Source organism: Zonotrichia leucophrys, chromosome Z (assembly GCF_028769735.1).
Source record: "Zonotrichia leucophrys gambelii isolate GWCS_2022_RI chromosome Z, RI_Zleu_2.0, whole genome shotgun sequence".
In the NCBI taxonomy this organism is placed as follows: Eukaryota; Metazoa; Chordata; class Aves; order Passeriformes; family Passerellidae; genus Zonotrichia; species Zonotrichia leucophrys.
In genome coordinates this window covers 29,053,450-29,081,055 of record NC_088200.1, presented here as the reverse complement: position 1 = coordinate 29,081,055, position 27,606 = coordinate 29,053,450, and the positions used below count along the sequence as shown (strand labels likewise).

At 35.3% G+C, this 27,606-nt stretch overlaps 1 protein-coding gene across 2 annotated transcripts in view; it reads right to left on the bottom strand.

The window, feature by feature from the left end:
• MTREX (Mtr4 exosome RNA helicase) overlaps positions 1-27,606 on the bottom strand; it is a 42,514-nt gene that overhangs the window by 10,308 nt on the left and 4,600 nt on the right. For both annotated transcript variants that reach the window (XM_064736908.1, XM_064736907.1), the window contains exons 5-19: positions 27,472-27,584; positions 26,521-26,695; positions 25,503-25,593; positions 25,024-25,148; positions 23,791-23,889; positions 22,923-23,025; positions 22,652-22,783; positions 21,389-21,468; positions 20,606-20,716; positions 19,855-19,956; positions 18,381-18,506; positions 6,430-6,580; positions 4,692-4,864; positions 4,345-4,413; positions 89-217 (exon numbers count right to left, since the gene is read on the bottom strand). In XM_064736908.1, coding sequence (XP_064592978.1) covers positions 89-217; positions 4,345-4,413; positions 4,692-4,864; positions 6,430-6,580; positions 18,381-18,506; positions 19,855-19,956; positions 20,606-20,716; positions 21,389-21,468; positions 22,652-22,783; positions 22,923-23,025; positions 23,791-23,889; positions 25,024-25,148; positions 25,503-25,593; positions 26,521-26,695; positions 27,472-27,584 — 1,779 coding nt within the window. The remainder of the gene's footprint in view (positions 1-88; positions 218-4,344; positions 4,414-4,691; positions 4,865-6,429; positions 6,581-18,380; positions 18,507-19,854; positions 19,957-20,605; positions 20,717-21,388; positions 21,469-22,651; positions 22,784-22,922; positions 23,026-23,790; positions 23,890-25,023; positions 25,149-25,502; positions 25,594-26,520; positions 26,696-27,471; positions 27,585-27,606) is intronic.

Here is a 27,606-nt window from a genome sequence, read left to right as displayed (position 1 = left end):
TCCTCTTTTACTAGTGTGCAAATGGTTTGGAAATGAAGATTTAGGAAAGTTTATAAGGAACTACTGAGAATAAAAACATGTAACAGACCTGCATCTCTCCTCTCTCATCAGGTCTGGCTGGCTTTGCAGACTCAGTAGCAGAATTTTTCAAACTGTCTTTGCTGCAGTGCAGGAGCACTTCGACTACATACAATGGGTCCAATTCACTGGAATTTGGCTGTTGAGGGTACAAAAAAAGAGCAGGTCTGTACCAGTTATTTTAAAATACAAACAAGAATGAATGAAAAACACATGATTTCTCCAACAGTAAAGGTACAAAATTAGCTATGTCTCTTACAGAGTATCAGCTCAGTGTTGCAGTACATTCTCAAAACCCACACTCTGGTAAACTGATTGGAAGATCCCCCCCACAGAAAAACACACTTGAAAAAATTGCCCTCCTCCATACTGCCAGAGTAGCCTAAAGTCTGATTGAAGTTTCAGCTGCATCTGCATTTTCTTCTGTATGTAGCTCATTTGAAGTAAGTCAGTATGCTTTAAAACTGTAATGCATATTTGCATCATGCTAGCAGTACTGAATTTTGCATGTGGAAGAAAAACCACCAAAATTTGGGGCATCTCTTTCATTTCCAGGTTTGCAGGTTCAAGTTTTCATGCACAACAAAGACCACAGAAAAATCTTTCAAACATAACAGCTTGTGTCTGTGGCAAGCAGAAAGCAGCGTCTTGCAGGGTGCGTCTTTGCACAACCCAAACTGTATCCATAACATCTGACATTCATTTAAAGAGCACAAACATGTAGATGTGGTGATTAAAGACTACTGTTCACAAGGACATAACCTTTTTTACACACCGCTTTAAAAAAGACTGGCAATAGTTATTTGGATGAACATGCAGCAGGGTTGCTCAAATACACTCCTACTATGAGCAAGTATTTTTAGGACTTCAAACAGAAGTAAGTTATAGGCCTAACACAAAAGGCAGACATCACCTTTTAAAGTATCATGTGTAAGCTTTTTGCTTCCAAATAAAAGAGGAAAAGAAAACATTATTTTCAAAATCCCATCTTAACTCAGTTCACTTTTACTGGGCAATATTATTCATTACAAATCTAAAACATACTATTTTATTTCACTGCATGCCAGCTAGCATTCTTAAGACATTCTCAGAAGTGCTACAAGAAAGTGCCATCATAAACTAAGGAGAAAAACAGAGTTATCCTGTTGTACAAGCTAAATTATTTCTTCAAGAAATGCTAATTACTTGCTGAGGAAGAAACTGTTCCTCTGAGTTATATCCTACATTTGCAGAAAGCACTCACAGCAATGTAGGAGATCCAAACCACTGCCACCCTCTAAATTACAATTTTAAAACACCCACATCTACCAGATCAGTATCCAGACAAAGCCAGGAAAGGTACTGCTGACTTGAATGAAGCTCACTCATAGCTGCACAAATGTGCTACAGAAAATACTAGAATTAGAGATGTCTAGAAAATGTCTAAAAAGAGAGGAAAAAATATGTTTACCTGTGATTGTACTGTAAACTTACTAGTAAAGCAGGAGTATAAAAATCATAAACATCTGCTGCTAATATTATTCTCCTTCAAGTTTATATACACCAACATCTTTGAGAAAATGCTGACTAAATGTGAGTCAATCTACAACTGCTTTTCTTAACGTGTACTGTTTCCTTCCATGCGTTTCTTACAACAGTACAGGTACTAAAAACCACTACACCCTAGAACAGCAATGGACGTTTCTATATGCAAGAATAAGAGGAGACTTGAACCTTTAAAACAATTGTTAGCCACAGACTTCTCTGTAATATCAAGTTCAAATGATTCTTTAATTCATGCTGCATCAATTCACAGAACAAAATTAAGCCCTTCTGAGCAGAGTACTGAAGAATTATTTGAATTCTTAGGATTTTAGATTTGCCCTGAAACAGCTCTTACTTCAAGTGTTTGGAAACAAAAACAAAATAAGAAGGATGACTGTGCCCCAGAACCAAGAAGGATAGAACAAATAACAAATTCAGAGACCCAGATAAGTAATATCAAACTTACGGAAAATTCAATGACCATGTCACAGCACTAAAAGAGATGTGTATGTAGTAAACATTATAAATATAAAAGGATTATAATAATCTAAACAGGGAAGATAGAACTGCAGCATCTCAAATTTTGCTATCAATAATTGTTAAGAGACAAAAATTTCATGTCTAGAATCAGCGATGAAATAATACCATCAAGAGCACAACAGTAGCATAAGCTCACTGGTGACACAATCCAGTGGAAATAAAATTTCTCACTCAAAAACTTTTATGGGGTTTTATAAATTCCAAAGGACATAGTTATTGTGCTGCCTACTATAATGCAGCAATATATACATGCAATATATATAGCAAGCATCTCTGAGACAAATTCTATTCTGAACAACAGTAGACAGGAAAGTGCTGTTTGTATTGAGAGTTTCATGGAACACTGATTTGTCTAATCATATCGGAAAAGCAGCTACACATAATTAATATTAAACATAATTGACATAGCTCATGCATTTGCTTTCACAGTGCAAAGAAGAAGGAATATTATGTGAAATACAGACATACTTTAATCTGAAATTCATTATTAATTGTACAGATTTATCATTTAAAAAAGGATTTAGGAACTATGATATAGCAAAAAAAATTTTGCAACTGAACTAGTGATACAGTCTGAATTCAACATAATTCCTAAAAGTAAACCCAAAGAACTGCTCTTAGAAGCAGATTAAGGTCTAAAGATACAGCATCAGTAATATCTTTCTGGTACTAAATAAGTATACTTGTATACTTTACTTAGTAAAGGGGAATGACATCTGTGTCTCAGGACAAAAATGCAATGAGCAGACACTAAAATGGGTAAACAATAACTTCCTTAAGTAATTTGTTTTGCCTCTGCTCACAGAAACTAGTCTTTTATACTGACTTTAGAAGTTACACAGCTTTAAGTTTGTTCCTTAATTCCCAGCACCTATTGTCACTCTTTCCATCCACACACTCAGAAGGAAAAATTCAATCCAGCTGCTAGAACAACTTAATGAAAAAAGAGCAGCTGGAGTCACATCCATCTCTTGCAAAACAGCCCATAATTTCAAAGCTAATATTCAAGCCCAAAGGTTTATATAACAGTGAGACAGGCCAGATAGGGAAGGCAAATATATGTGAGTAAAATATGACACAGATAGAAGAAATGCCTCCAAGTGACACAGAAGTTGGCAGTTTCACAGAGAAAGCTGGGACTAGGGGACAATCTGGTTTATTGCTGTGTGTCTCTATGTGAAAAGCAATCCACAACCAAAGATTTAAGCAACAGCAGTAACAGCCCAGTTTTTCAACTTGAAAAAAGAAAGAAATATGATTTTCAAAAGGAAGATGGAAAACAAAACAGAATCTCTTCTAATAAGTTCTGTATGAACACATTTTTCTCATTTCCTCTTTAGTGAATATATGTCAGAATAGCACCAAAAGGTGCCACAATGAACAGGCACCACCAGAATTTAACAGATACAACTTTGCATTTAGATCTAGCAAATAAAGCCAATGCTCTCCTAAAATTACAGCCAAAATGCTATCACAGAAGAATATGGTTGTAACTTAGGTTTTCATTTACAGAGCTGAGTAGCTGGTCAAAACATTTTTGAAAGGGAGACCAACATATCATCTAAGGGTTACACAGAGACCAACTATGAAAATGCATTTCTGGAAGTCTGGCTTCTATTGCATCACTGCCCTGTCTTTTCTTCCAAATGTCCTCAGATCCATTTCTATTGTTTTGCTCTCTTTGTATTTTAATTTTCCAACTTTATGGCAACGTCTCAGAGGACAAGCTATCCCCTGTTTCATGTCCTAATTAGGACTCAAAGCAAAGTTTGCCAGTTTAAGATAACCTTCTTCATAGAGCTAAATGTCAGTCTCCCACTGCTCTCAGCCTTCTCTTAGGGCTTCTGTAGATTTTCTGAGAGAAAACATTAAAGTATCTTTCTCATGAACAGCTTAAATTAGCACTGGCAACATTTCGGAAACAACTTAGTTTGAAACGTTTTCAGTGGTATGTACAAGCAAGCATTTCTTCCACAAATATATTAAAAGTTAAAAACTGAACAACAGACTTGGAGTTTCCTTCATCCTCTACAGCTTCATTTCTTTACACTTTCACTTCAGGAAGTTCAGAGCTTTTTGTAAATTTGGGCTAAAAGGAAATTTTTTTGCCTTTGAGAAGTATAAATAAATAGGAGTTTTAGCTTATTTTCAGAAAAAACAGTCAGGTATATATTCTGGTAATGGAGAGAATGTGTATTTTACCTTAACATTTGATTTCTTAGAGAAATTAACAACCACTCCCCATCCGTAGTCATCACCTTCATTCTTCACCTGGAAACATTACAAGATGCTATAACATAACATATATAACAACATCCTGGCAAGCACAACATTTTATATTTTTGGTATTTACAATAGCAGTCGTGGACTACTAATAATCATGAAAACAGTATTTATTTTAATGCATTATTGAATGCTTAGCAAAGAAACTCAAGTCAAAATTGGTGCTTAGTGTGACATATGTAGGTAAACTAGCAGACATAAATGAACCTTGCAGATTTCACAAATAGGTAGAAATGAAAAACAAAACAAAAGAAACATCAAATTACCTTTACTAGTCTTCCTGGCTGTAGAAAGGGCAAGCAGTACTTTGGCTTGTGAATATACTCTTCAATATCTTTACCCAGTTTTGCAAGCTGCTGGCGGATTCTGTAGTATATCACCACATTTTCTTCATTGGGAATTACAATTTTGTTGTACTGTGCTTCCAAATTATTGACTCCTAATAATGAAAAGGAAAATGTCATGAAAATTAATAGCTGCACACAGATTAAGGAATCAGTGTTTCACTTTCAGATCTCCATGATTAATATTTTGTGACCACGTCTAGTACTAATTTTTTACTTACGATAATCCATTTTCTGGCAAGCTAGAAATCTGTAAATTTGTCCACTGAATTAAATACCAGTGTTATTTTCTTAAAATAAACAAGCTTGAGAAACTGGAAAAGGCTGGCACCCAATTATCCAGGAATAACTGATCTAGGTTTGCACAGAAGCCACAATAAAACTTGCAATGATTTTGTAGAAAGATCTACCACTGCTTTTTATCTCCTCCTACAAAATAAGATTGCTCAAAGATATCTTCTAAAAAGATATGTTTCAACAAGAGGAAAGTTGTTAGAAGATGGTCCTCCTAACTTGTTTTAGACTCTGATTTATCAGCTGAAAATCAGTATTTTCTTCCTCCAACATTTTTATGCCTTATTTAAGCAAATCAGTTTTTATGCTAAATATTATAATTCATTCTCTTATTCAGGTATTATCACCAGCAAACAAAAACTAAGAACAGACTATACAAAAATCTTTTTTTCCTCTCTACCAACTCATCCTCCTACGTGCTGTTGTTGAAGCCTCGTAAGTGGTCTGGAAGTCCCACTTCACTGGGACTTGAGAGACAACTCGGGGAAGCGCTCCTTATTTCCACCTACCAATTTTTAAAAGAAATGAGCCATCCATTCATACTCATGGCATATTTTCTTCCTTAGCCTAAGTAGCCAATTCTCTCCTTTGTGTTTTTAATTGCAGCTGAAGGGATTACAAAATTCTAAGGCCCAGTATGGTGCCTAAACTGAAACTGCCCAAGAACGTACGCCTCACCGCATTCTCTCTTAACATTCAATTAAGAAATGAACAGATAAACTGCTCAATAATCATAATTACCTCTCACGTTCTTAAGATTCTCCTGGACTAAGTTTTGAAAGACTCATTCTCAAACACTGGTTGAAATTTCCAGACATTGACTTTGGCTCATGAAAACTCACTATTCAAGGATTATAGGTCAAAATGTACTTACTCAGTGGAGTGCAATTAAAAGTCCCAGATCTCTCGAAATTTTTCTCTGTATTATAATTAAGTATTTCTCACCTATACTACTCTTAAATGCAGTGCACTTAAGTTCTTTTTACAGCTTGTACTGAGATACAAAAAGGTGAAAGATTTTCTTCCATAAGATTTTTTTCCCCTGCATCTCGAATGAGCCATGGGAAGTTTTAAATTGTTCTTCCTTCATCCCACCCTATAATTTAGTGATGTGACAACCATTCTTGTCTGATTCACAGAGGAAAGCTCTCTTCATAAACTGATGGAACGTATCAGTATAGGTCCTAAGAACAAGAGGAAATTACTGAAACTATAACATGGCAACAAACGGTGCTCTGGCAACTGTTGGCAGGGAAGACAAAACTGCACAGGTGAAAACTCTTAAGAGCATAACAAAGCATAATAAATATACCCAACTTTACTGTGTATTACGCCTACTCACATGAGAATATGCAGCAATACTTACTTTCCACTATTTCTGGAATAGTTCTGTAATGCTGGAACTGATAAAATGATTTTTCTAACATGTATTCAGGGTTAATTTCCTCCACTCGAAGTAAGTTCAATACCATGTTGTATGTCAGGTGGAAAGCACTGTTTAAGGGATCAGCTGAACCCTGAAAAAGATACAAGAACATTTTTAATTTGAAAAAAATATTAATTGTGGCATATAAGAACACATTGGATAAATCACAATGCAGCATTTCATATGAGGAGCTGCTTTGATTAATTGCACAATTAGTCTTAAATTTAGATTACATATTGCATAAAATCCTAAACAATTTTATTATGCTGAACATGTAAAAGTATTTGTGCTGTATAGGTACATATCACAGCTAGGATATAATAAATTATATCTGAATGAAAAGGACAGGTAAAAAATTTAGATATTTCCAGCAGTTTACACTTTGGATGCCATCATATTAACTTGAAAGTAATAGTTATTTAGCTATTTAAAGGAATCTATCATTTTAACACTAGAAAATCACTTATTTTTAAGTCCTAAGATATACTGATTACATTGGTATCTAGGGAATTTTGTACAAAAATAGACAATCTGTTAGTTCTTTAACTTGAATTATGTCTCATTATAAAATTATTGTAACTTGCAGGTAGCTTGAGAGAAGTTGTGAACTCTCCTCTGGACATGGTCCTGGGCACCCTGCTCTAGATGACAGAACCATGGCTTTGGAAAAGATGACCACCACAGGTCCCTTGCAACCCCCACCATTCTGGGATTCCAGGAAGTTAATTTTTTTTTTGACAATGCAGTATGTACAGGTATTTTGATCAACCTAAGAATAAAAGATGGTGAGAAAGCATTACAGGGAACCATTATCTTCTTGATCCATTCTTATTTTTTAAGAATGTCTACTATCGTCCTCTGCCAAAAAAGACTATGGTACTAAGTAAATGCATCTTTGGTTCTGATTCATCATTGGCTGTTATTATGTACTATCCAAGAGGACAACCTTGTTATTACGAAAGAGTAAACATTTAATTGATATGGGCTAAAACAACCAGTTATTCAAAGAACAAACAAAACACTTGAACAGTGTCCAAAGAAGATCCAGAAGAGCTGAACACACAGCCTCTCCAAGAAAGGGTGAGCCTGAGAAACTGTCTCTCACTTAAATGTTAGCACAGAAGGCCACCTTGATACACCAAATTGCTGAAATCAGATGAGAGAGATCCAACACTTCTGAAGTACAGAACTGCCCAACCACAGCGCATATAACCTTTCATCCAAGCTAGTTCCAAAGGAATGGTTATCAGACAGTCCTTCAGAAAGGATAAAAGGGAAATTCAGGAGTTATGAAATAGAAAATTAAAGCTTGTGTGCAACTAAAGCAGAGGAAAACAGAAGCACCAGACAGCTGGACAGAATATAGCAGAACAGCAACATAAACAGGCTTTTTATAAAACCAAGATAGATCTCACAAATATTTCAGAGCTCTTTGAAGGTGTTAATAAGTACGTGGATTACCATACCTCCCTGATTCCTGAAACTCTTATGACAATACACTCATCTCCAACAGTGTAACATAATTAAGTTATTAAGTGTTTAAATGATTTTTAAAAACTAAACTCTTGTGAATTCCTAAACAGAAAACAAGTGCAATCTCATTGTTCTGCAAAACAAAATTTCCCAGAGACTTTAAGAGGGCTGGACTTACAAGAAATGTAAAAAACGCAAAGATAGAAAAACAGCAAGGTCTGATAAAAATTGTACTAGATGTCTGAAGCTATCCACAAACAACAAATTACAAAGAATAAAATGGCAAGTGAAATCTAATCTGAAAGTATAATAAGAGACAATGGGCAACAGTTTGCAATGGTCTTGTACCTCTTATTCTCTTAAAATAATGTATATATGAAATATAGGAGATTTACTAAGCAAGAATTGTCATTTCAACAAGGCCTATGAGTAAATTTAGTTATGATTAAACATTTTAAATAACAACTAAAATTTAACAAGAAAATAAGGATGTTTCAAGACATATTTTTCATGCAACTACATGATTCTTAAAGTTGCACATATTCTATCAGACATTTTGGAAGCTAAGAAAGGCTGACACTAGAAAACATGCAACTCTGTGTCTTTAGTAAGCTCAAAAATTGCTTTACCTAAACCTTTTATCTTCTTGCAACCAATTTATCTGCTTTTCTTTATGAGCAGATATTTCCTTGCCATACCGAATTTAAAAAATCACTGGGTATTAAAAAAATTAACTGATGATTTGTTTATATATGCAAAGGCTGAAATTCAAAACCAGTGGTCTTCCAGATCAAAGTGTACTAGACTTTAAATGACAATAATACAATGCACACATTTTTCTTTCAATTTTAAAGGTAATGGCAGGAATTCAGATCCCACATCCATTTATGCACTGATATCAGAGTAAGAGACAGTTTGAATCCAAAACTCCTTCACATGTAAAAGATTTAGGAATACCGTAACCCCGTTTGCTTTAAGTGAGACAGAGCTTTACAAGATTACCTTAAAATGCTAGAATCCTACTCAATGCCTCATTATTTTGCCTCAGAAAAGAACACAATTGTTACAGAAAAGCTTTCAGCATATGTTTATACTCCGAAAGTACAGCGTGAATACATGTAAAACAAGTTTTGGATAAACCATGTTCTAATGTTTTGCTTCCCATGACCACTTCTTCAATCATTCTAGATTACATCTCTGAGAGGATCATAAGCTCACATCTACATTTTTACCTCAAGTGTGCTGGTTCTCAGAGCAGAAGTACCTCTTAAACTAGACCATGAAATGTGTATTTAAAATAATACTGTCAGTTCTGAAACCACCACAGATGGGTTTCTACTAACTGAAATGTCTCACTAATTGCAACATCAACAGTGGAGCTGAGGTGCTCAAGCTTCTACAGATGCCTCTGGTTTGATCTATCAAATAAAGAATGACAGAACTTCTGTTGCTGATGCTAACCAATACATAGCATAGCTTTTTTTTTAAAATCTGATGAAAGGATTATGTATATACCAACCTCCTGCCCATTTTTCTAAATATATTACTTATTCTAGGAAAGAGAAGTTATCACTCCATAAAAAGCTTGCCTCTCTATAACAAAAAATGCCATTTAAAGAACGGCATTTACTGAAGAAGGCACAGCAATTATGCCAGTGTCAACTAACAGTGGTCAGATTCTTTCCTACTGCAATGTCCACTGCCATATTCAGGCATCAGCTAAAAAAGCTGGAATACACTCACCAGCGTGCTATAGACACTAGAGATCTGGCAAAATACTGCTGTGTGACTGCTCTGATCACACAATGAAACAAATCCTCTTTCCATTCCTGACATCTTGGAGGGAAAACCTTCACCCTGTACTTGCCAAGACTCACAAACTATTTCAAATAATAGAACTGTGTCACACTCCCACCTAAATGTGATCATTACGTGAGAAAACAAGGAATATACTGTAATTTACACAATTACAATATATACACAGAACACACCCAGACCAAACAATTTCGGCAGATTCACTTTAAACACCTTTTCTTAAAATCAGCAGAGTTCAAATATGAAGGAGTGATTTAAAAACAAAAAAAAAAAGCCAGCTATTTCAGAGATTACATAAGCCTTACTTGAAAGGTGATGTTTGAGCCAGCTGCTGATGTGGCAATTTTATTTTAAACACATGATCAGCATTTTACCATTTGAAAATATGATCATTCATTCTATTAACACATAGCAGTTAAAACACAAATCCTGTTTTGGCAAAAAAGGTGAATTTTCCCTGTTCCATCATCTCATAAACACACCTTTCTCCAAGTTTCAGAAACTCCTGTCTTCTCAGTGTTCTCTAAGTAATATATTTCTCAGAAATCAAGAGTTCTGAGAAGCTTATTTTATCTGAAAACTGAAACTGCTACTTCTTCAAATGAAATGTGTTCTACTGTAGCTCTACTGTATTACACCTTCAGCACAGCCAGCAAGTTCTGCCTCATGCATTAGTCTTCACCTACTACCCCAGGCTACCAGGGACAGGAGAAATCAAATGAAGCCCTTCCTTCATTTACTCAGCAGCCACATCCAAATTCTGCAGCTGTGTTAGAAAACCTACCAAAATAGAGCTGTTCTTCTATACTAAGTACACTCAAGGCACGAGTAGCCCATCAGCCTTTTATGGCAAATACTAAAGACAGCCATGATTATTGAAGAGACAGTGCTTACCTAAAGTCACCTGTCAGATACATAAGGTGCAGAGAACCAAGTAACATGAGGGGAGAGAAGATGAAATTTATTACTGACAGGAAAATGAAAAAGGTAGGCTTTTCCTTCCTAACTTTCAATGAATCTTCACAGTATAAAGTGTTCAACTATGCTGTATTTTGCTTATTCCCAAGATACAATAAGACATAAATGAGTTTTAACTTACATTTTCTCCATGATGGTTATCTCCTCCTGAAACCCCTTTTTCTGCTCAACACTTTTGCCACTGGCTCCCAGACTGATTACTTTATTTACTTAAAAATATTGTGAAGCATTTAGTTCATCCTCTACCAAAGGGCCTCCTGTCAAAATACATCAACCTTCTCTTCACCATCATCTGCCTCAACATCTCTCTGTCTCTGAGGAAGCTTCACCCTTATCTCCATAGAAAATGCTCCACTTTAGAGAAAGGAAGAACCATCAACCACTCAATGCAGAAAATCAAGTAAAAGCCTGACTTGATCAGAGCTGCAAAAAGAGTTGACGAGAAAGACTACCTTGAACAGGCATCAAGAAGTCACTTTCAAATATGCACTGCCTCCATGACTTACTGCTGTTGAAGAATTACCATTCCAGTTCTCCAGACTTCTTTTCTGCAAGTAATCCTGTCTCTCATTCCTTCATAGAGAACAGTCCCCCTCACCTCAAAAATTTAACAAGACTGCAGCATGAGATTTTTTTTCTGAACAGTTTTTAGAAAGCAGATTAACTTTGCAAGCTTTTTCCATCCCTCTGGATGACAATTGCCTGGATACATGAGAACAATCTGCCATATATCAACTAAAGTTCTCAGAAATCAATGATCCCCTTTGCACATGCAACCACTTCTCATAAAATTTTAAGCTAACTTAACAGAAGCACCCTTTCAAGTTTTCTGAGATTTGGGCTATTAGATGTATGCAAAAGAATGACAGGGTTAAGCTGATAATGTTAAAAATCAGGAACATAATAATAAACAATTCACTACAAAAAATAATTCAACCAAAAGCTAAAAAAAGGATGAGAATGTGAAAACTATAGCTGCCATACAGCGTTCACTGTTTAGCTATCAATAATTTCAGAGTGAATCCTCTTCTTTACACAACCAAACAATCCAACAGGGGATTCCATACTGGTATAATAATTTCTTGCCCACATAAAGAAAGATATAAGGATTGGGATGAAGAAGATCGGTGTATGGAATTGATACAAACAGTATTTTTTCCTTTTTTACTGTTAAGACTTGGAAGCTCTGTCTAACTAGAGATGTGAGAGCTGTCATTGCTGCAATGGCATGTAGTGTTGAGCAAGACATACATTTGGTAAGAGTTACTCCTTCTGTTATCACTTACAGAAGGAGAAAAATATTTACATTTTTAAATTTGTTCCCATGAAGACCGAGGAACAAATTCTCCACATAACATTCTTGTTCTCCAGCCTGTCATGGGAACATCAAATGCCAAATATTGTCTGAAACGAATTAATTTGCAAAGCAAAATAAAGTATCTTTTACAATGATGAAATTAGATACAATATAGGACATAACTGACACCATTTTGGTCCAGTGACAGTTTCATTTGCTTATCAATGTTTCCAGAAATAAATGGAATCAATGAGTTTCCAGAAAGAAAATAACAAAAACACTTCACAGAAAAAGCAAAGAACAGAACAAACTGGTAATAACTAAAAGGTCTTTCCCTTTTTTTGTCATAAGGGGAAAATAGGTAGACTTAAGGTGTCTGTAATAGCCACCATCACAAATTTCTATTAAAACACTTATTAAATAGAAATGAAAGTGACTGCTTGACATGCCTGTAAGACACAGAAACACCTCTTGTGAAACAGCAACATGTTTTTTTCCATATATCAGCAATAAAATAATCACACAAGTATTCAGTCTCTCTCAGAAGTACAAAAAAACCCTATGCAGTTACACTGATAGCAGATTTAACCTGAGGTACATTAGCACAACAGTAAAATCAATTAAAAACTCTACTGTGAGTTTGTTTTTAACAGAAAATGGTACATGGCTATTTTAAGCACAAATTTATTACCAATCTGGCTCACTGCTTTGCCCCAAAAGCAGTCACACCAGGACAAACAGAAGCCACTGTGGGTGGCAAAATACTGCTCCTGCAGGCTTTGTTGGCAAAAATACCTCAGGCTGGCATTCAACAAATGCTCCAGCTGTAACAGGAGACTTAAAAGCAAAACAATATAACTCTGTTTCTCCCGCCTCCAAATACTACCTTCTCAAGTTAGTTTTGAATGATGGAAATTTTTAGTCATTTACCCTCTCTCAAACAGTAGGCTACTGTTGTAGCCATCATTAGTTTCACTTCAGGATGGTAACTCCAAATTCTGGTCTTCTCCTTGTTTTTGGAAAAAGCAAATAGTATCTCAATCTTCAAGAACAAACTAGCTGACATCCTCATATTTGTCACTATAGCTATCAGGACAGTGACATATTTATTTTATGACACTTTACAACTTCAGTAAATATGCAGCATGTTTTAACTTAAAGGAAAAGTGTACCCTATATAAAGTATACTTCTATAAAGTGCTAATATCAAATTAAAATTTAAAAAGTATCTTCTCATCTGTTCATCTCAAACCTATCCTTTTTGTTTTAAGAATATGAGGGCAAAGAAAAAAATCTAGTTTAGCCAAAATGCATTCACATTCGCAGTGATGAGTTTACCAAAGTAAATTTTCCAAAAATCTGGAGGAAAACTGCTTTCCACAGATTGAACTAATAAAACTTGAAATATTTTGTGGTATTAAAGCAGCAACCACAATTAATAAATATAACCTATTAGCTTAGTCCTATAGGCTCTTGAAAATCCTGAGGTGAAGTTTAAGAATGACAAACCATTTTATACACCATTTGATGCTCCTCATTTTCCTACATTTTGGTTGCAAACATCAGCAAGAACAGCTATTTGCTGTTCTCTTCCATCTGCTGACTTGCATAATTATATACAAAACTGTGGCTCTGTTCACAAAGGTGTTGGATTATCCATCTCCCTGATCTCTGTGATTTCATGCTAGAATCTTGTTGACTTTAAGGTAATTTAAAATTAAGGTTAGACTTAAATACCTTCCTGAATCAAAGCCTGGAAAATTCCTGCAATGCATGCTTCATAAGGATAAGAAAATGTTGGCAGTTTACAGTAAAAACAATTGTTTCACATTAAAATTATTTTTATCTAAATTCATTTTATAAAGTATCTTAAATACGTGTTTCATTGTGATTCTCATCCATGTCACAACTTTAGAAGAATATTTTACTGTCCTCAAGCCACTAGTAACAATCTGTTCCTTTAGATTTTGCAATGTCTTTTTCAACCAGTATTAGTGCCTACTTCCAGGTGAAGTATTTCTCTCCTGCTGTACGATTTGGTAAATTTCTCAACTCTGGAGGTATTTTTTCCCCCCTAGAAGTAACTTCTGAGTCAAACCAAAGTACCATAGCACAATTAAATAGCATGCTAAGCTGATGTCTGCAGAGAAAACTTTTGAACTGTCCGAATTGCTGTCGAGCTCATTTGTCTGGTACAATAAAACTATTTAAGAATTAAAATAAAATGCAACGAGACTTCTAATACAGCAGCATAGAGGCCAAATAAGGCCAGTACAGCCAGCTCTATAAAATGAAGGTCCTGCCAAGGAACTAGATGTAGCTAGTGGAGTGTCTTCTACAGCTTGGCATTGGGGCACTTAATGTTCCATACACAAAAGACAAGAAAGCGTATTAAAGTATTTTTTACCCTGGCAGACAACTGCATTCCTGTATTACAAATAGTGTAGCCAGCAGGGCTGGGGAAAGGACTGGCACTGATGAGGGGACACCTCAGGGTCTTGTGCTCAGTTCTGAGCCCCTCAACTCAAAAAGGATTTTGAAGTGCTTCACCATGTTCCAGAGAAGGACAGCAAGGCTCATGCAGCATCCAGAGCTCATGTCTTATGGGAAACACCTGAGGGAGTTGGGGGTGTTTATCTTCAAGAAGTGGAGGCTCAGGGGAATCCTCACTGCCCGCTACAACTGCCTGAAAGGAGGCTGTTACTAAGGTGAGGTCCAGTACCTTCTAGTGTGCCTACAGGAAGGAGACCCAAGGAAATGGTCTTAAACTGAGACAGGGGACATTTAGATTAGATATTAAAAACAATTTTTTTCACTGTTAAGGTGGTCAGGCACTGGAACAGGTTGTCCAGGGAGGTGGTGGAATCACCATCCCTGGAGGTGTTCTAGAGGTACGTGGATTTGGCACTGGGTAATATGGTTTAGTGGTTTAGGGCTCGCACTGGCAAGTGCTGGGCAGACAGTTAGATGTGGTGATCTTAAAGGCCTCTTGCAACCTTGATGATTCTATGTTTTCTTTGAATTTTTCAGTCCATCTTTCTCTTCCTGTGATAAGGTAAGTGGATGCAATGCACTAATACCTCAAATTCAAAGTTCAAAAACCTACTTATGTACAACATTTTCAGAGTACAATCACCTATTCTGATAACATGATTAGAGATTATGTTAGAATCTTATGATCAAGATTTTTGTCTTTTAGAGACATAACAAACTAACAATGTTGAGTAACTCAACTCTGTCTGTAGGAATGCATCTTTGTAGCATGGCCAAGTTCCAATGGGAGAGATGCTGCACTGGTTACGAAGGCTATCTAGCATCAAAACTTCCTGCCTAAGCTAACACAATAACCTCCTACCTAAGCAGCTTTTAAGTAAGGAAAAGAAGATTTTAAGAAAGGAAACAAAAAAAAAATTCCAATTGAATACTTCTTAGTATCATGCAAATGCACAATTACAATTTACCATCTTCAGAAAGCTGCCCCAATAGTCTCTAAGCATTTGAGTTTACAGATTCATGCAAGCCACCAGTTTACTAACTACTCAGTGGTCAATTACATGCTAAGGATAAACAAAGAAAGCTACTTACACTGCAGAAGACAAATGTACATTACTGAGTTTAAGAAATATTTACAGAACTCCCTTGGTAAGGACTCCATCTAAGAATGGAATGCTGAATCTAAGTCTGGAGTACTGTACACAATGTCGCAAGAACAGTGCCACAGCCAAGCAGCACAGCTGCAGCAACGCTGCTGGTACCAAGTGTCTCAAAGCTCTCACTTCACCCACCACAGCAGGAGGCAGCTGACTACACGATTCCTAGATGTTTTGCTCTAGTGTTCAGGAAATGGTTTGGATCAGACACCCCCACATTAGGGTTGAAGAGCTATGACAAAAATGTTCTATCTAAATGTTCTGTCACACTCAAGAAGGCTAATTTATTTCTTCTGGAGTTTTTTCCTATAAATCTTTAGCTTATCCTGAAAGCAGAATACTACCACTAGCCATAACCATGATCTTACTACCAACAAATACCATCAGTAAGGAAAATCTGAAACATACTTAATGATGACTATGAATTGTACATATTATGTAAATATAATGTATAATATGTAACTTTAGCCTGTACTGATTTTCTTGGCCTGTTTGACAGGGAATTTCCTCTAGATGCTTTGTATTTAAGAACGAAAATAAGAGGGGTTTTTTTTGTGTGATACTGCTCCTTTCATATAAGCTTAAGTTTACTGCCTATACAGCAATTGGCTAAATAGTTACAGAAGCTACAGAAACATCAATATCTTCATTGTAGCCACTTCTGACCTTTTTCAGAAAATTCTAAAAGTCAATCTTTCTTACAAGTGAAGTAGTGTCAAAAATTAATGAAATACATTAGTTTATTTAGATCAGTGGGGAAGAAGCAAAATCTAACATAGCAAAAGTGATTATTTTTCCCATTTATTTCCTTATAATTCAAAAAGAGGAAAAATCAAAGGTCTTGTAGTTTCAATGAAGGAAATATTGTTTACTGTTTCCTTAAAATCTAGACAAAACCTGCAAAAATAGTATAAAAACTAAGTAAGCAATCTAGTCCTTCTTCCTCTATCTTAACTCACTCAAATCAAGTTCTATAGTTCTCAGACTACTGAATTTTCAAACTTTAAAAAAAACCCACTTTCTGAATGGGTGAGCTTATAATCTCTTAAAGTATGAAGATAAATACTTGAAATACCAATTTTTTTCTTAAGCCATTATCAATTATTTAATATAAATTAACCTTTTTTGGGGACTTTTTATAAATATTATTTATAAAGATTCTCTTTTGCTTCTCTCATTTTATATATTCTCTGTCTTTTCCAGCTAAAAGTAAGTATGACACAAAATTATATCTGTTTTCTTCAACAGCCTTAAAAACTGACAAAAACACAGTTAAAAAACTTAGTCTTCATACATCTCAGAGATGTGCACATGCATTAAGAGTGCACGTGAAGAAATAAGTGTAGGTACAGTTCACTGACAAAACACAAATTAAATCACGACAAGAAATTAACACAAAAATTTAAGCCTACCATACTATGAATATTTCTAAAATTTATTTTACTGATTTCTGAGTAGTTAGCTATAATGCAGCATTCATGAAAATTCAGACTTTAAGGAGGTAAATACCACCTTTTTGATGTACAGAAGGTACATGTAATGTACGTATTTTCAGATATACTATAATATTAACAGGTAGCACTGACAGATGAAGACACAGAACAAAGAATCCACATCGGCATAATTAACAGCAGCCACGTAGGTACTTTTCCCCTTGTTCTTAATTTGCCTGAAAAAAAGCATTTGCATCTCCTTTCTTTTTGGCAACAACTCCATGCCTTTTGTTAACGTAACTTGACGATGATTTGAGATGATTCCCACAATTTATACTAAGTCTAGTAATACTCCAAATGCTGTTTTAACACAAATGACCTGCTACTTGCACCAAGGCTACAAGCTCCTAAACAGAGCGCAGTGTAACTCCCCAAGTTTTTTAATTTTAGCATGTCTGCACAATTAATGTAAGCAGCCTAAGACAGGCAACTCACACAACAGATATTTCTTTGTGGTTATTTTTGCCATGGAATTTAAATAGAAGCGTAATGAGTACCATGTTTCATATTCAAATTATAAAGCAAGAGGGTATTATTGTGGTAATCTGTAACAACTCCCATGAGAGTTTGGGGAAGTCCTGTAATTTAATGCCCATCTCAACCATGAGTGATTTTTCAACCTCTTAATTTCCAAACTTCAATATTTTCTGCAAGAACTGTCAATTTCTCTAAAGCTGATTTTTGCACACTGACAGCTACTTCACTCTTCTTTATTCTATGTAGCTCATTTTTGCGTGACCTGATCCATTTCATCTATCATACTGACAGTCCATTAACAAAGTTTTATTTCATCACAGAACCAAATAATTTAGTAACTCCCGTGAAAGCTAAAAGCTTTTCTTAGTTCATCATAACCCTTGAACTGATGGCAGTCAGCAAGAAACAGACTACTTCAGTAGTAGTCCTATCACCAGGAAAACAGCACAGAGTTCTACTTGTCCTGCCAGATAGCCCTTTTATACAAAGATGGATGATACTACTTTCATAGAAATAAGGATAATATTAGTCTTCTGACTTTGTTTCACAATACTAACTCCTATGAGAATTCACTAAAAGCTACTTTTAGGAGCTGTCATCTTCTACCTGCATGATCTTCTTGTCTCAGGTGAATAATTTTTCCACATAACATTACTCAAGTGAGCATAATCTTCTGGGAGAACAGAAACAAAACAATGTCTCTCCTACCTTCAAAAGCTGCTTGCCAATGGTTGGACTCATCTTTTCATCCACCATAAGAATTACTATTCCTCTGTCATCCATACCACGGCGTCCCGCACGACCTGACATTTGAATGTATTCACCTGAGGATATCTACAATAAAATGAGAAAAAGAAATTAACAAACATCAAGAAAATAGCAGGAACTCATACTGTGCTGATTACCATTGCACAGTAAGTGACATGATGTACAAAAAGAAGAGTTATCTCAGTTCTCAAACAGTTATCACAGATAGACTTCATTAGTCATACTTACCATGAAAGAACAATATAAATCCATGACTATGAACAATGTAAGTCAGCAGTAAAAGCTAACTAATACTCTTATAACTCTGTATCCTGGGGCACCATTTTTAGTAAGCACAAAAACCATTTTACTAATATCTTTTATAATGAAAGGTTGCTGAGCATGGTGGAGATCTTCAACATACTGATAATGCATCTCAGTCATCTTCAAATAATGCATGATTTCATTCAGGCTATTCAAGAGTAACATTAATACAAGATACTTGCTAAAGGAGAATTTTTATGCCTTCTAACTGTGAAATTGAAGAGTTTAAAAACAACTGGGACATGGACAAGAGGCAGCTACAACTGTTTACCTATGTCTCAGCAAGTTATAAAACAAGGGTTTTGTCATCTGTGGAACTGCATTATCAACAACTCCTCAAGTTTCACCTTAGGTCAGATTTTAAAAACTACTTAAGCAAACTGTGCTAAATAATTTCAGAAGTTACACATTTCTTCTATCTCAAAGCAAACTCATTCTTATATAGATCTTACAGACACACAGTCAAAATGAATAGTGAAACTGAACAGCCTAAAATAAGGCTGAAGAAATGTTTATTTCATAACTTGCACAGGTCAATTGTCTGTTCAAAACAATTTTCCCACCTTCGAAGGATGAGCCTTAAAAAGGTTCTTATAAAGCTTTGCTGTGATGACTTGTAAGGCGTCATTTTTATTTTAAGTAAACCACATGCCAAGTTTTAATGTCTAAAATTTTGTAATTACGCAAAAAAATCCTGCTGTAAAAAAACAATACTCTTGCAAAGTCAATGACCTCTTTTCTTGAGTCTGTCAATACTAGTGATCACTATGATAGAACATGAAGCCCACTTATTCTTCAGAGTTCTCTGATACAGAATAAAATATCTGGGCATTACAGTTTTGGAAAAGGTGTGCAGAAGTCATAGAATAATCCAGTGACTGCTGCTAAACTGTATTTAATTCCCTTTTGATGTATCTAATAAACAACCTTATGGATAATCTGAGGAACCTTATTTTCCTAAATCTGTGTTTAACTATGATTGGATGAAACACAAAGATTTTTGAAAGAAAAAGTATTTTCTACGACATGGAGGTGAACACATTAAGAGTAAATTTAATCCTAATAAGGTTTAAATAATTCAATTATTCTACAGAATCTCTCTATCACTTACCCATCGGAAATCTTTTCCATCAAATTTACTGGCACTTGTAAACAGCACAGTTCTGGCTGGCATATTAATTCCCATAGCAAAAGTCTCTGTTGCAAATAAGGCCTAAATAAACAGACTGAAGTTAAGCAAGCAAAAAAGAGAATCTCAAGCAAACACAAAAATAGTCAGAGATTGCTACACAAAACCTCTCTGGATTTTAATATATCTGTGCAGTCAATACAGGGAACACAGTCATATTCAATACTTAAAAACTGGACACAAACCATCTTTCTGCCTTTCCTTATTTCTCCTGAGAAAGCAAAAAAACTAAATAGATGGGTCCATGTGAAAAACTCAGAAAGAAAACATAATGGGAGTGCAAATTATATTAACCAATAATAGTAATTAATTTCAATATACAAGTTTGCAAGAAGAAAACAGAAGTTAGCTATCCAAAAAAACCACCACAACTTTCACCTAGGGTTATATTTTTCTGAGTATTTGTCCTTAGTACAACCAACAATCAGCTTGGTCAATGTCCGCAGTCATTTATAGGAGAAAGATGTAACATAAAATAGTTGAAGAAAGTATTTAAGTTAGACACTGAAAGTTCAAATACTTGTAAATAAAAGCAGGAACACTTAAAACTACAGCTGCAATTGTGTAGATCTCTACTGTAATACTAGCATATACCCTGAGCTAAGGCATGCTTGGATATTTAGGATTACCAGCCTCATATTCACAACAAACTACAGATGGACTTGAAAAATACCTTTATTAGGCCCTCTGAGAAAAGGATTTCTATGGTTTCTTTTAATATAGGAAGCAAACCACCATGATGAATACCAATTCCTCGCTTCAGAAGGGGAAGCACATGTTCAACCTGGGAAGAAAGATACAAAAGACCAGCAAACAAATTTTAGCATTTGCTACTAAAAGTTGTATGGAAAGCCTCAACACGGCCCTTAGCATTCATGTAATTCACTATTCCCCAGTTTAAAATAAAATAACTACCTGTTCAATCTTGTAGTATTTTGCTTAGAAGCTTGTGTTTTTCCACTGCAGAGATGGGAAAACATCACTATGCATAGGCATGATACAATAAATTAGATTGGAGATGCATCAATGCAATGCAGCTTTTTGAAAGCCTCAACAATCAGTAACAGGTAAGGGCATACAACACTTCCACTTGCACTATTTCCAGACTTTTTAAACCCAAGTCTACCTCTTTACAAACTCTCATGTTTATTTCAACATAACTGGAAAAAATGAAACAAGGGGTAGGAACTCCACTGTTAATTCTGACATACATCATCTGCTGGAATTGCAAGTGGAAGGAATCCTTATCACCTCTTTCATAATGACAAAAAGCAATGCAGGAGATACTAAAACCTGGCAAAACGAATTAGATTACCCAGTTTTATAATTTCTGTACCCACCCCCTATACAACACCCACAACTTTATAAGTTGCAGAAAACAGGACAGCAGTAATTCAACTCTGTAATTCAGCAGTAATTCAAAAATTCAAAAGAATTTTTTTCAAACTCCACTCACCTGAGGAAGCTTTTTGTCTTCATCTGAGAGACAATCAATTGCATTATTGAAGACTTCTTCAACCATTTTTTTTTCTTCATCTAAGAAGGCAATTTGTCAGTTGTTACAAAATGAAGAAGGCTAATACCAGATGTAAATAAAGTGGTACCACATTCTAATATCTACGTAAGTGTACAATAAAAATTGAATGGAATACTGTGAAGTCTACACAAAACCACCCACACTTGGTCAGGCAATCAAGACTTCAATAAGACTAGAGGAGTCAGATGGTAACCAGAAGCAGAAGATCAGGAAAAAGAAAACTAGGACAAACCTTTCATAACAGTTCAAACATCAGCCACTTTCAAGCCTGGGATTTATCAGTCTTATGTGCTCCCTATTTCTTAAATCTGTCCTGTTCCTCTACTACCTACTAATCCCTGTCTGCATGGATATAGAAGCTCTTTCCTGTTAACTCTTAAAAGTTTACACCCTTACCACTAAGTAGTACGAATATCAAGAATATACACTCAAAGGTGTGCTTCTCAAGAAAACATGAAAAGACACCTCTGCATTTACACATATCTTTAAATTTTCTGCCAGAAACACCTGCATTATTCTGCCACACCAAACCAAAACGTGCAAAGACTGGAGCAAATAAGCAGGCAAGAACCTTGAACAGCTCACAAACACGAAACAGTACAACAAATTTACAAAAAAAATCCTTATTTTTGTTAAAACTCTAGATTTCCAAGAAGCACTGAGCTGAAACTTACTTGCAAAGCTTGGTCTTAGCCAAAATTTAAAAAATCATCTTTGTTTCTGGTTTTTACTTTGAGAAGTAAGGGGAAGAAGGAAATAAAGAAAACTGGATTGCATTGTTGAGAAAAAGAAGACTAGTGGTTTGTTATACAGTTGTCAAGACTTTGCAAGGATAATTTCTAATGAATGTAACATGAAAATTTTGGGAAATACTTTTCTATGATCAGTCTTCTCCCACTATAGAGAGAATCTTCTAGGAATTCTGGTGTTATTATTACAATAAATGGCATACTGGAGCAAGAAACAGAGTTTAAAATCAAAGAACAGCTTGACACTGTGATGATGACCAATTACTCTGTGCACCAATACCTTCCTACAGAATGCAGCTCAAGGCACCAGCATAATAAATGAAAAAAGTGGTATGTATTTTCCTCTTGGTTCTACACAAAATGTTCAACAGGAAAAGTAGTATTTCATATCAAATTGAATCTGTGAATAGAATGCAAATGGATTTATCTGTACCTGTATTGAAATCTAACTTTGTCATCTGAAGTGCATAGGCTTCACAGTCTTTCTTACTGAAGCTGAAAATAATCACAGGTTGGAAATTCCTTTCCATGATCATCTTCACAATCTTAAAAACATTTGAAGGACCTACAGAAAGATTTCATTAATTTAAATTAAATTTTACAACAAAAAGTATCTTATGGAGTAATTGAGACACAAGCACAATTTGCATAGAATTTTGAAAAAATTCATACCAAAAATTACCTCAGAATGGGTTCAAACTCACCTTTTGTTCCTCCTTTCCTTCCTTTCTGATCCCCTTTTGCTAAGTCTCCTGCATCTCTAAGCACTTGCATTGCTGTATTAAAATTATCTTCTCTGAAATCTCCCTAGACATAAAGCACAAACTTTGTAAATAGTTACTTACACAGCCCACTTAAACATACTTAGTGCTTTGCACAGTCAGTACCAATACCCCACATATACACAGATAAGAGGACAAAAACAATGCATAAGGCATCAAGAGAGTTTACTAGGCCAGTGTCACAGCTCAGAATTGCACTGGTGTGCCTCTGAAGTTAACGCTCATTGCCCTATCCACCACTCTACCCGCCGTGCCAGACCTGCTGAATGGCACAGTACTAAAACTGACTTTTAGGAATGTCCACACCAAACTACACTGCCCAATGAAGGAGTATTTTCAAATGCTGCACTACTGTTTGCAGCATTAGTAACTGCTGAGTGAGCTAATGATAAATCTTAAGCAAGTTTTTAGTTCAAAAACAGCTAAAGAAACAAAAATATTTTGTCCCTGAACTAAAGTCAAATTTACATGCCACTATGTTTTGTTTTGAGTGAGAAACAGTACAAGGAACTTCAACCACTTTGAAGATTTACAAAAAGCAGTATGAATTATGGAAAACAAACAGGGATGTGGGCACTTAAGACATCTCAGGGAAGTATTACTCAGCTGATTGCACGACATTAGATAACAAAACCAATTTCTTGTGTAAGACTCCAAAAATCTAAAAGCAATTCAGAGATATACTTAACAAAAACATCCTTTATACTGCCTATCCAAATTTTGCAAGAGCTCAAGCTTTTCACTATTAAGTGAAGAAAACAATCTTTCAGACAAACTGAGCATTCCTTACATTTTCATCAACAACCAGATGGAGTCCATCTCCTCCTGCTGGAAATATATAATGTTGCAGTGGAGTAGGTCGATAGTCAGTGTAAATCACATGGCAAGGCTATAAAGAAAAAATTCACATAAATATTTCATAATTGCACTGTAATATCACTTGCATGATGAAAAATGCAATACATTACTATTAAAAATACAATCTCCTAAAATCAGAAAGTAAGGCTTTTAGAAACTAAGAAAACAAATTTTCTTTCTTGACTATGGATTTTGTACTAATGACATAGCTTAAGAAAATGAAAGTTCACAAATGCTTTAGAATACAAGTCGGCTACAAAAATTTCTGATTAATAAAAGTAAAGACAGACAGTATTTCTTTCAGCATTACTAAGCAGGTTTGAAATATTAACATCTTCTAAAATCAAAGGAAAACCTGTTAATGTGTATTTTGTAGAAAAAGCCTGAAGCATTATTGAAACACCTAAGAAAGGTTCACAGTAGACCTTCATGAGCATTTAAGGTTTTGATGCATTAAGAAAGCATGTTTAGGGAAAAAAACCCCACTTCCTTTAAACATTAAATATTACATAAATCTGCATTTAAAAACCTCACAATCCAATGGTCTGCAAAACAAAGTCAAGGCTTTGTGCCAAACTTAAAAAGACATTTTTTATACTATACTCCCTTCATTACAAACAACATAAGGATCAATCGCCAGAATATTTTTTAAATTGGACCAACTTCCTGTTGATAAGAAATTCCCCAGTTCCAATTCACAAAGTCTTTGCTATCAAACCTAAAGGTCACAGGACAGGATAGATTTCTTAAATAACACTTCTCTCACTTGCTTGCAACCATATATAGTATTTCCCATGAATTTAAGATTTGGTTTTGATTTCTATATGGCCTTTTACAGAGCTCCTCAGCCAAATTCACCTAATAACCTCTTGTCCATCAGCCCTCAGAAAATCACTGCATGTTCACCATGTTTCATAATTCATAATGTTTGCTTAAAACAGGCAGGTAACTAAATAATTGGGGAAAATAAACATTAAGAAACAGTTCTAATGTTGCCATTCAGAAGAACCAGCCAGTACACCTGTAAAAGTAGGAATACAGCTAGAGAAGCCAGGAAAGCACGAAAATTACTAAAAAGATACTCAGAGGCCCAGTTATCAACCAAACACACAGTATTAAGCCACAAGACAAAACGCACAGCGGCACAGCATATTGAAAATATTACTTGTTTGTGAAGATGGCAGATCCATTCAGCAAACTGACGGGCATTTGGAATAGTTGCAGAAAGGAATACATAATGTACATTATCAGGAAGCAAAATAATAGTCTCTTCCCAAACCACACCACGTTCTGAAAATGGAAAAGCATATGGGAAATGTATGTGATCAGAGCAATTTCTCATTCCTGAAGCCAAAGAACAGCAAGCATGCTTAAAAACAAGTTAAGACAAAAAAATAAAATAAATCTTCTTTACACAAGTGGGGTATATAAAATGCATCAAAGTAATTTCTGCTTTGGTGAAGAAAATACAAACTACAAGAAATAATTATGTCAATTCAGCCAGAAATAAATTATGAATTATTTATACAAAAAGATGACAGATTTTACAAGGGAAAATTAGACTTAACTCTTCAAAAGAAAAAGGAATTGTTCTTGGGAAAAAACTACCAAGATTTGAAAAGAAAAATAGTATATATAGGATACCTGTATCTCTCATGTAGTGAATTTCATCAAAAATAACCCATGCGACTTCACGCATAACCTCAGAACCTCTGTAAAGCATACTTCTCAAGATCTAGAAAAGGAAGTAAAAGTTGAGTCCCTCCACGTGAAATAACAACAGTCATGTTACATGGACATCAGTAAGAAACTGCCAGAATTTCTGGTTCACTTTTACATGGATATATGAAATCATATCTTGCAAAAAACATAAAAGCATTTAAAGATAGGTTTTGAGATTGCTTTCCAAGTTCATTCCAATCTAACAATCTCGCTACTTGACAAAAACTGGTTTCTCTGAAAGGAGAAACGTGAAAGAATGAGACAACATATTTCTCCAAGCTTCCACTGTCAGGTAATTGCTACAGCTCTACAGATCTACTTCTGCCAAGACGTCTTTTTAATTCATCCTAACAGATAACCTCCCTGTGATTAAGGGGACATCTTTTGTCAGAAATCAAATCATTCAATCTTTTTAATATTTCCCTACCAAAGTCATACCATCCTTTGAGGTAAAGGTAAAGAGGAAAATTTCAACTCATGGCTGCATTTCTACAACAGAAATACAACAAAGCTCTGTAAACAATACTTTGTTAACAAAGGTGAAAAGCTACCTATTCCCAGAGTTCTAGCACGTACTGTGAACAACTCAGCTATCCTTCAATGATTTTGCCCTTCTAGAACAAAATACTGACCACAGGATTTAGGAAATCAGACTTTCAGCATTTTACACTGACAGAAGACTCAGTGTCTTGAGCACTCAGGAGATTAAATTCTGACTTTCTCCACATTAGAATCAAAAGTTCCCAACTTACAGTTCAAAACCACAAATTCACAGAGATTTACCTAACTTTTTAAATATCAAAAGTTAAAACATTCAAATGAGTCATAATGAACTTTTGAACATTTTCAAGCGTAATTAGGCCATTTTAGTTTTTTAAAAGCAGACATCCCCAATCAAAAAGAGAAGAAAACACCAATCAAGAATTAATGCCTGTCTTACCTCAGTTGTCATTACCAAACAAGAAGCTGTAGGATTAATGGTGACATCCCCAGTCATCAAACCAACATCCTGAAATTCTTCATACATCTCACGGTACTTCTGGTTACTCAAAGCTTTAATTGGACTTGTAAATATCACACGCTGCTTTTCCCTCAAAGCCAGGGCAATCGCATACCTGTATTCAAACAATATCCATATTAAACTGCTGCAATATCCATACTAACAGCTGTCAGGAAGACAGAGTGTATTACTTTGCCTTAGAACAAAATAAATTGTGCAATTCAGAACACCAAGAGAATGATACACAGCATTCGAATCCATGCTCTAATACATCTAGCACCTTCTATCCAGATTATTAAATTCAGTGCAACTACACATGCACCTCTGCAGAGTGAAAGCTCTTTAAAGACCAAGTCAGCTGATTTTTATGGAAACAAGAGTACATGTAGTTGTAACTGTGTCACAACAAAACTATTATTATTTGAACCCATGCTCTAATATATCTCCATGTACATTTCACTTCTTATTTCAGGTCTGAATCAAATCCTGACAGAGAAGTTGCTGACTAAACCAAACCACTGCTTCTAACAAAGCAAAAAAAAAACCACAGAAGAAAGTCCTGACTTCTTCTAGCCAGGAGCTAGAAAACAAAGGTATTTTTTCAAGATTTACAGAAATCTGTATTGAAGAAACTCCCATTTCAATCTATACAGTAACAGCTTGACAGTTTAAAAATAAAAGCTAAGCTTAATCACAAATTAGGCCTTCCACTACTCACTAAATGATGGAAGATGTAATTTTGACAATCAAGAATAGACAATTCAATTCTAACATTGGTGGACTAAATATTGTATCAAGAAATTGCAACACAACAGCTGCTGAAGGTTCAAGAAAGTGACAGAAGGGACATCACACTGTTCTTTCATTAGAGCTTGTTAGAAAAGTACTTACTCAGCACAAACAGTTTTACCAGCTGATGTGTGAGCTGACACCAACACAGACTGGTTATTATCTACACAAAGAATAGCTTCTCTCTGGAAGGCATCAAGAATAAACGGATACTCCTAGAAGAAAAAAGCAAAAACA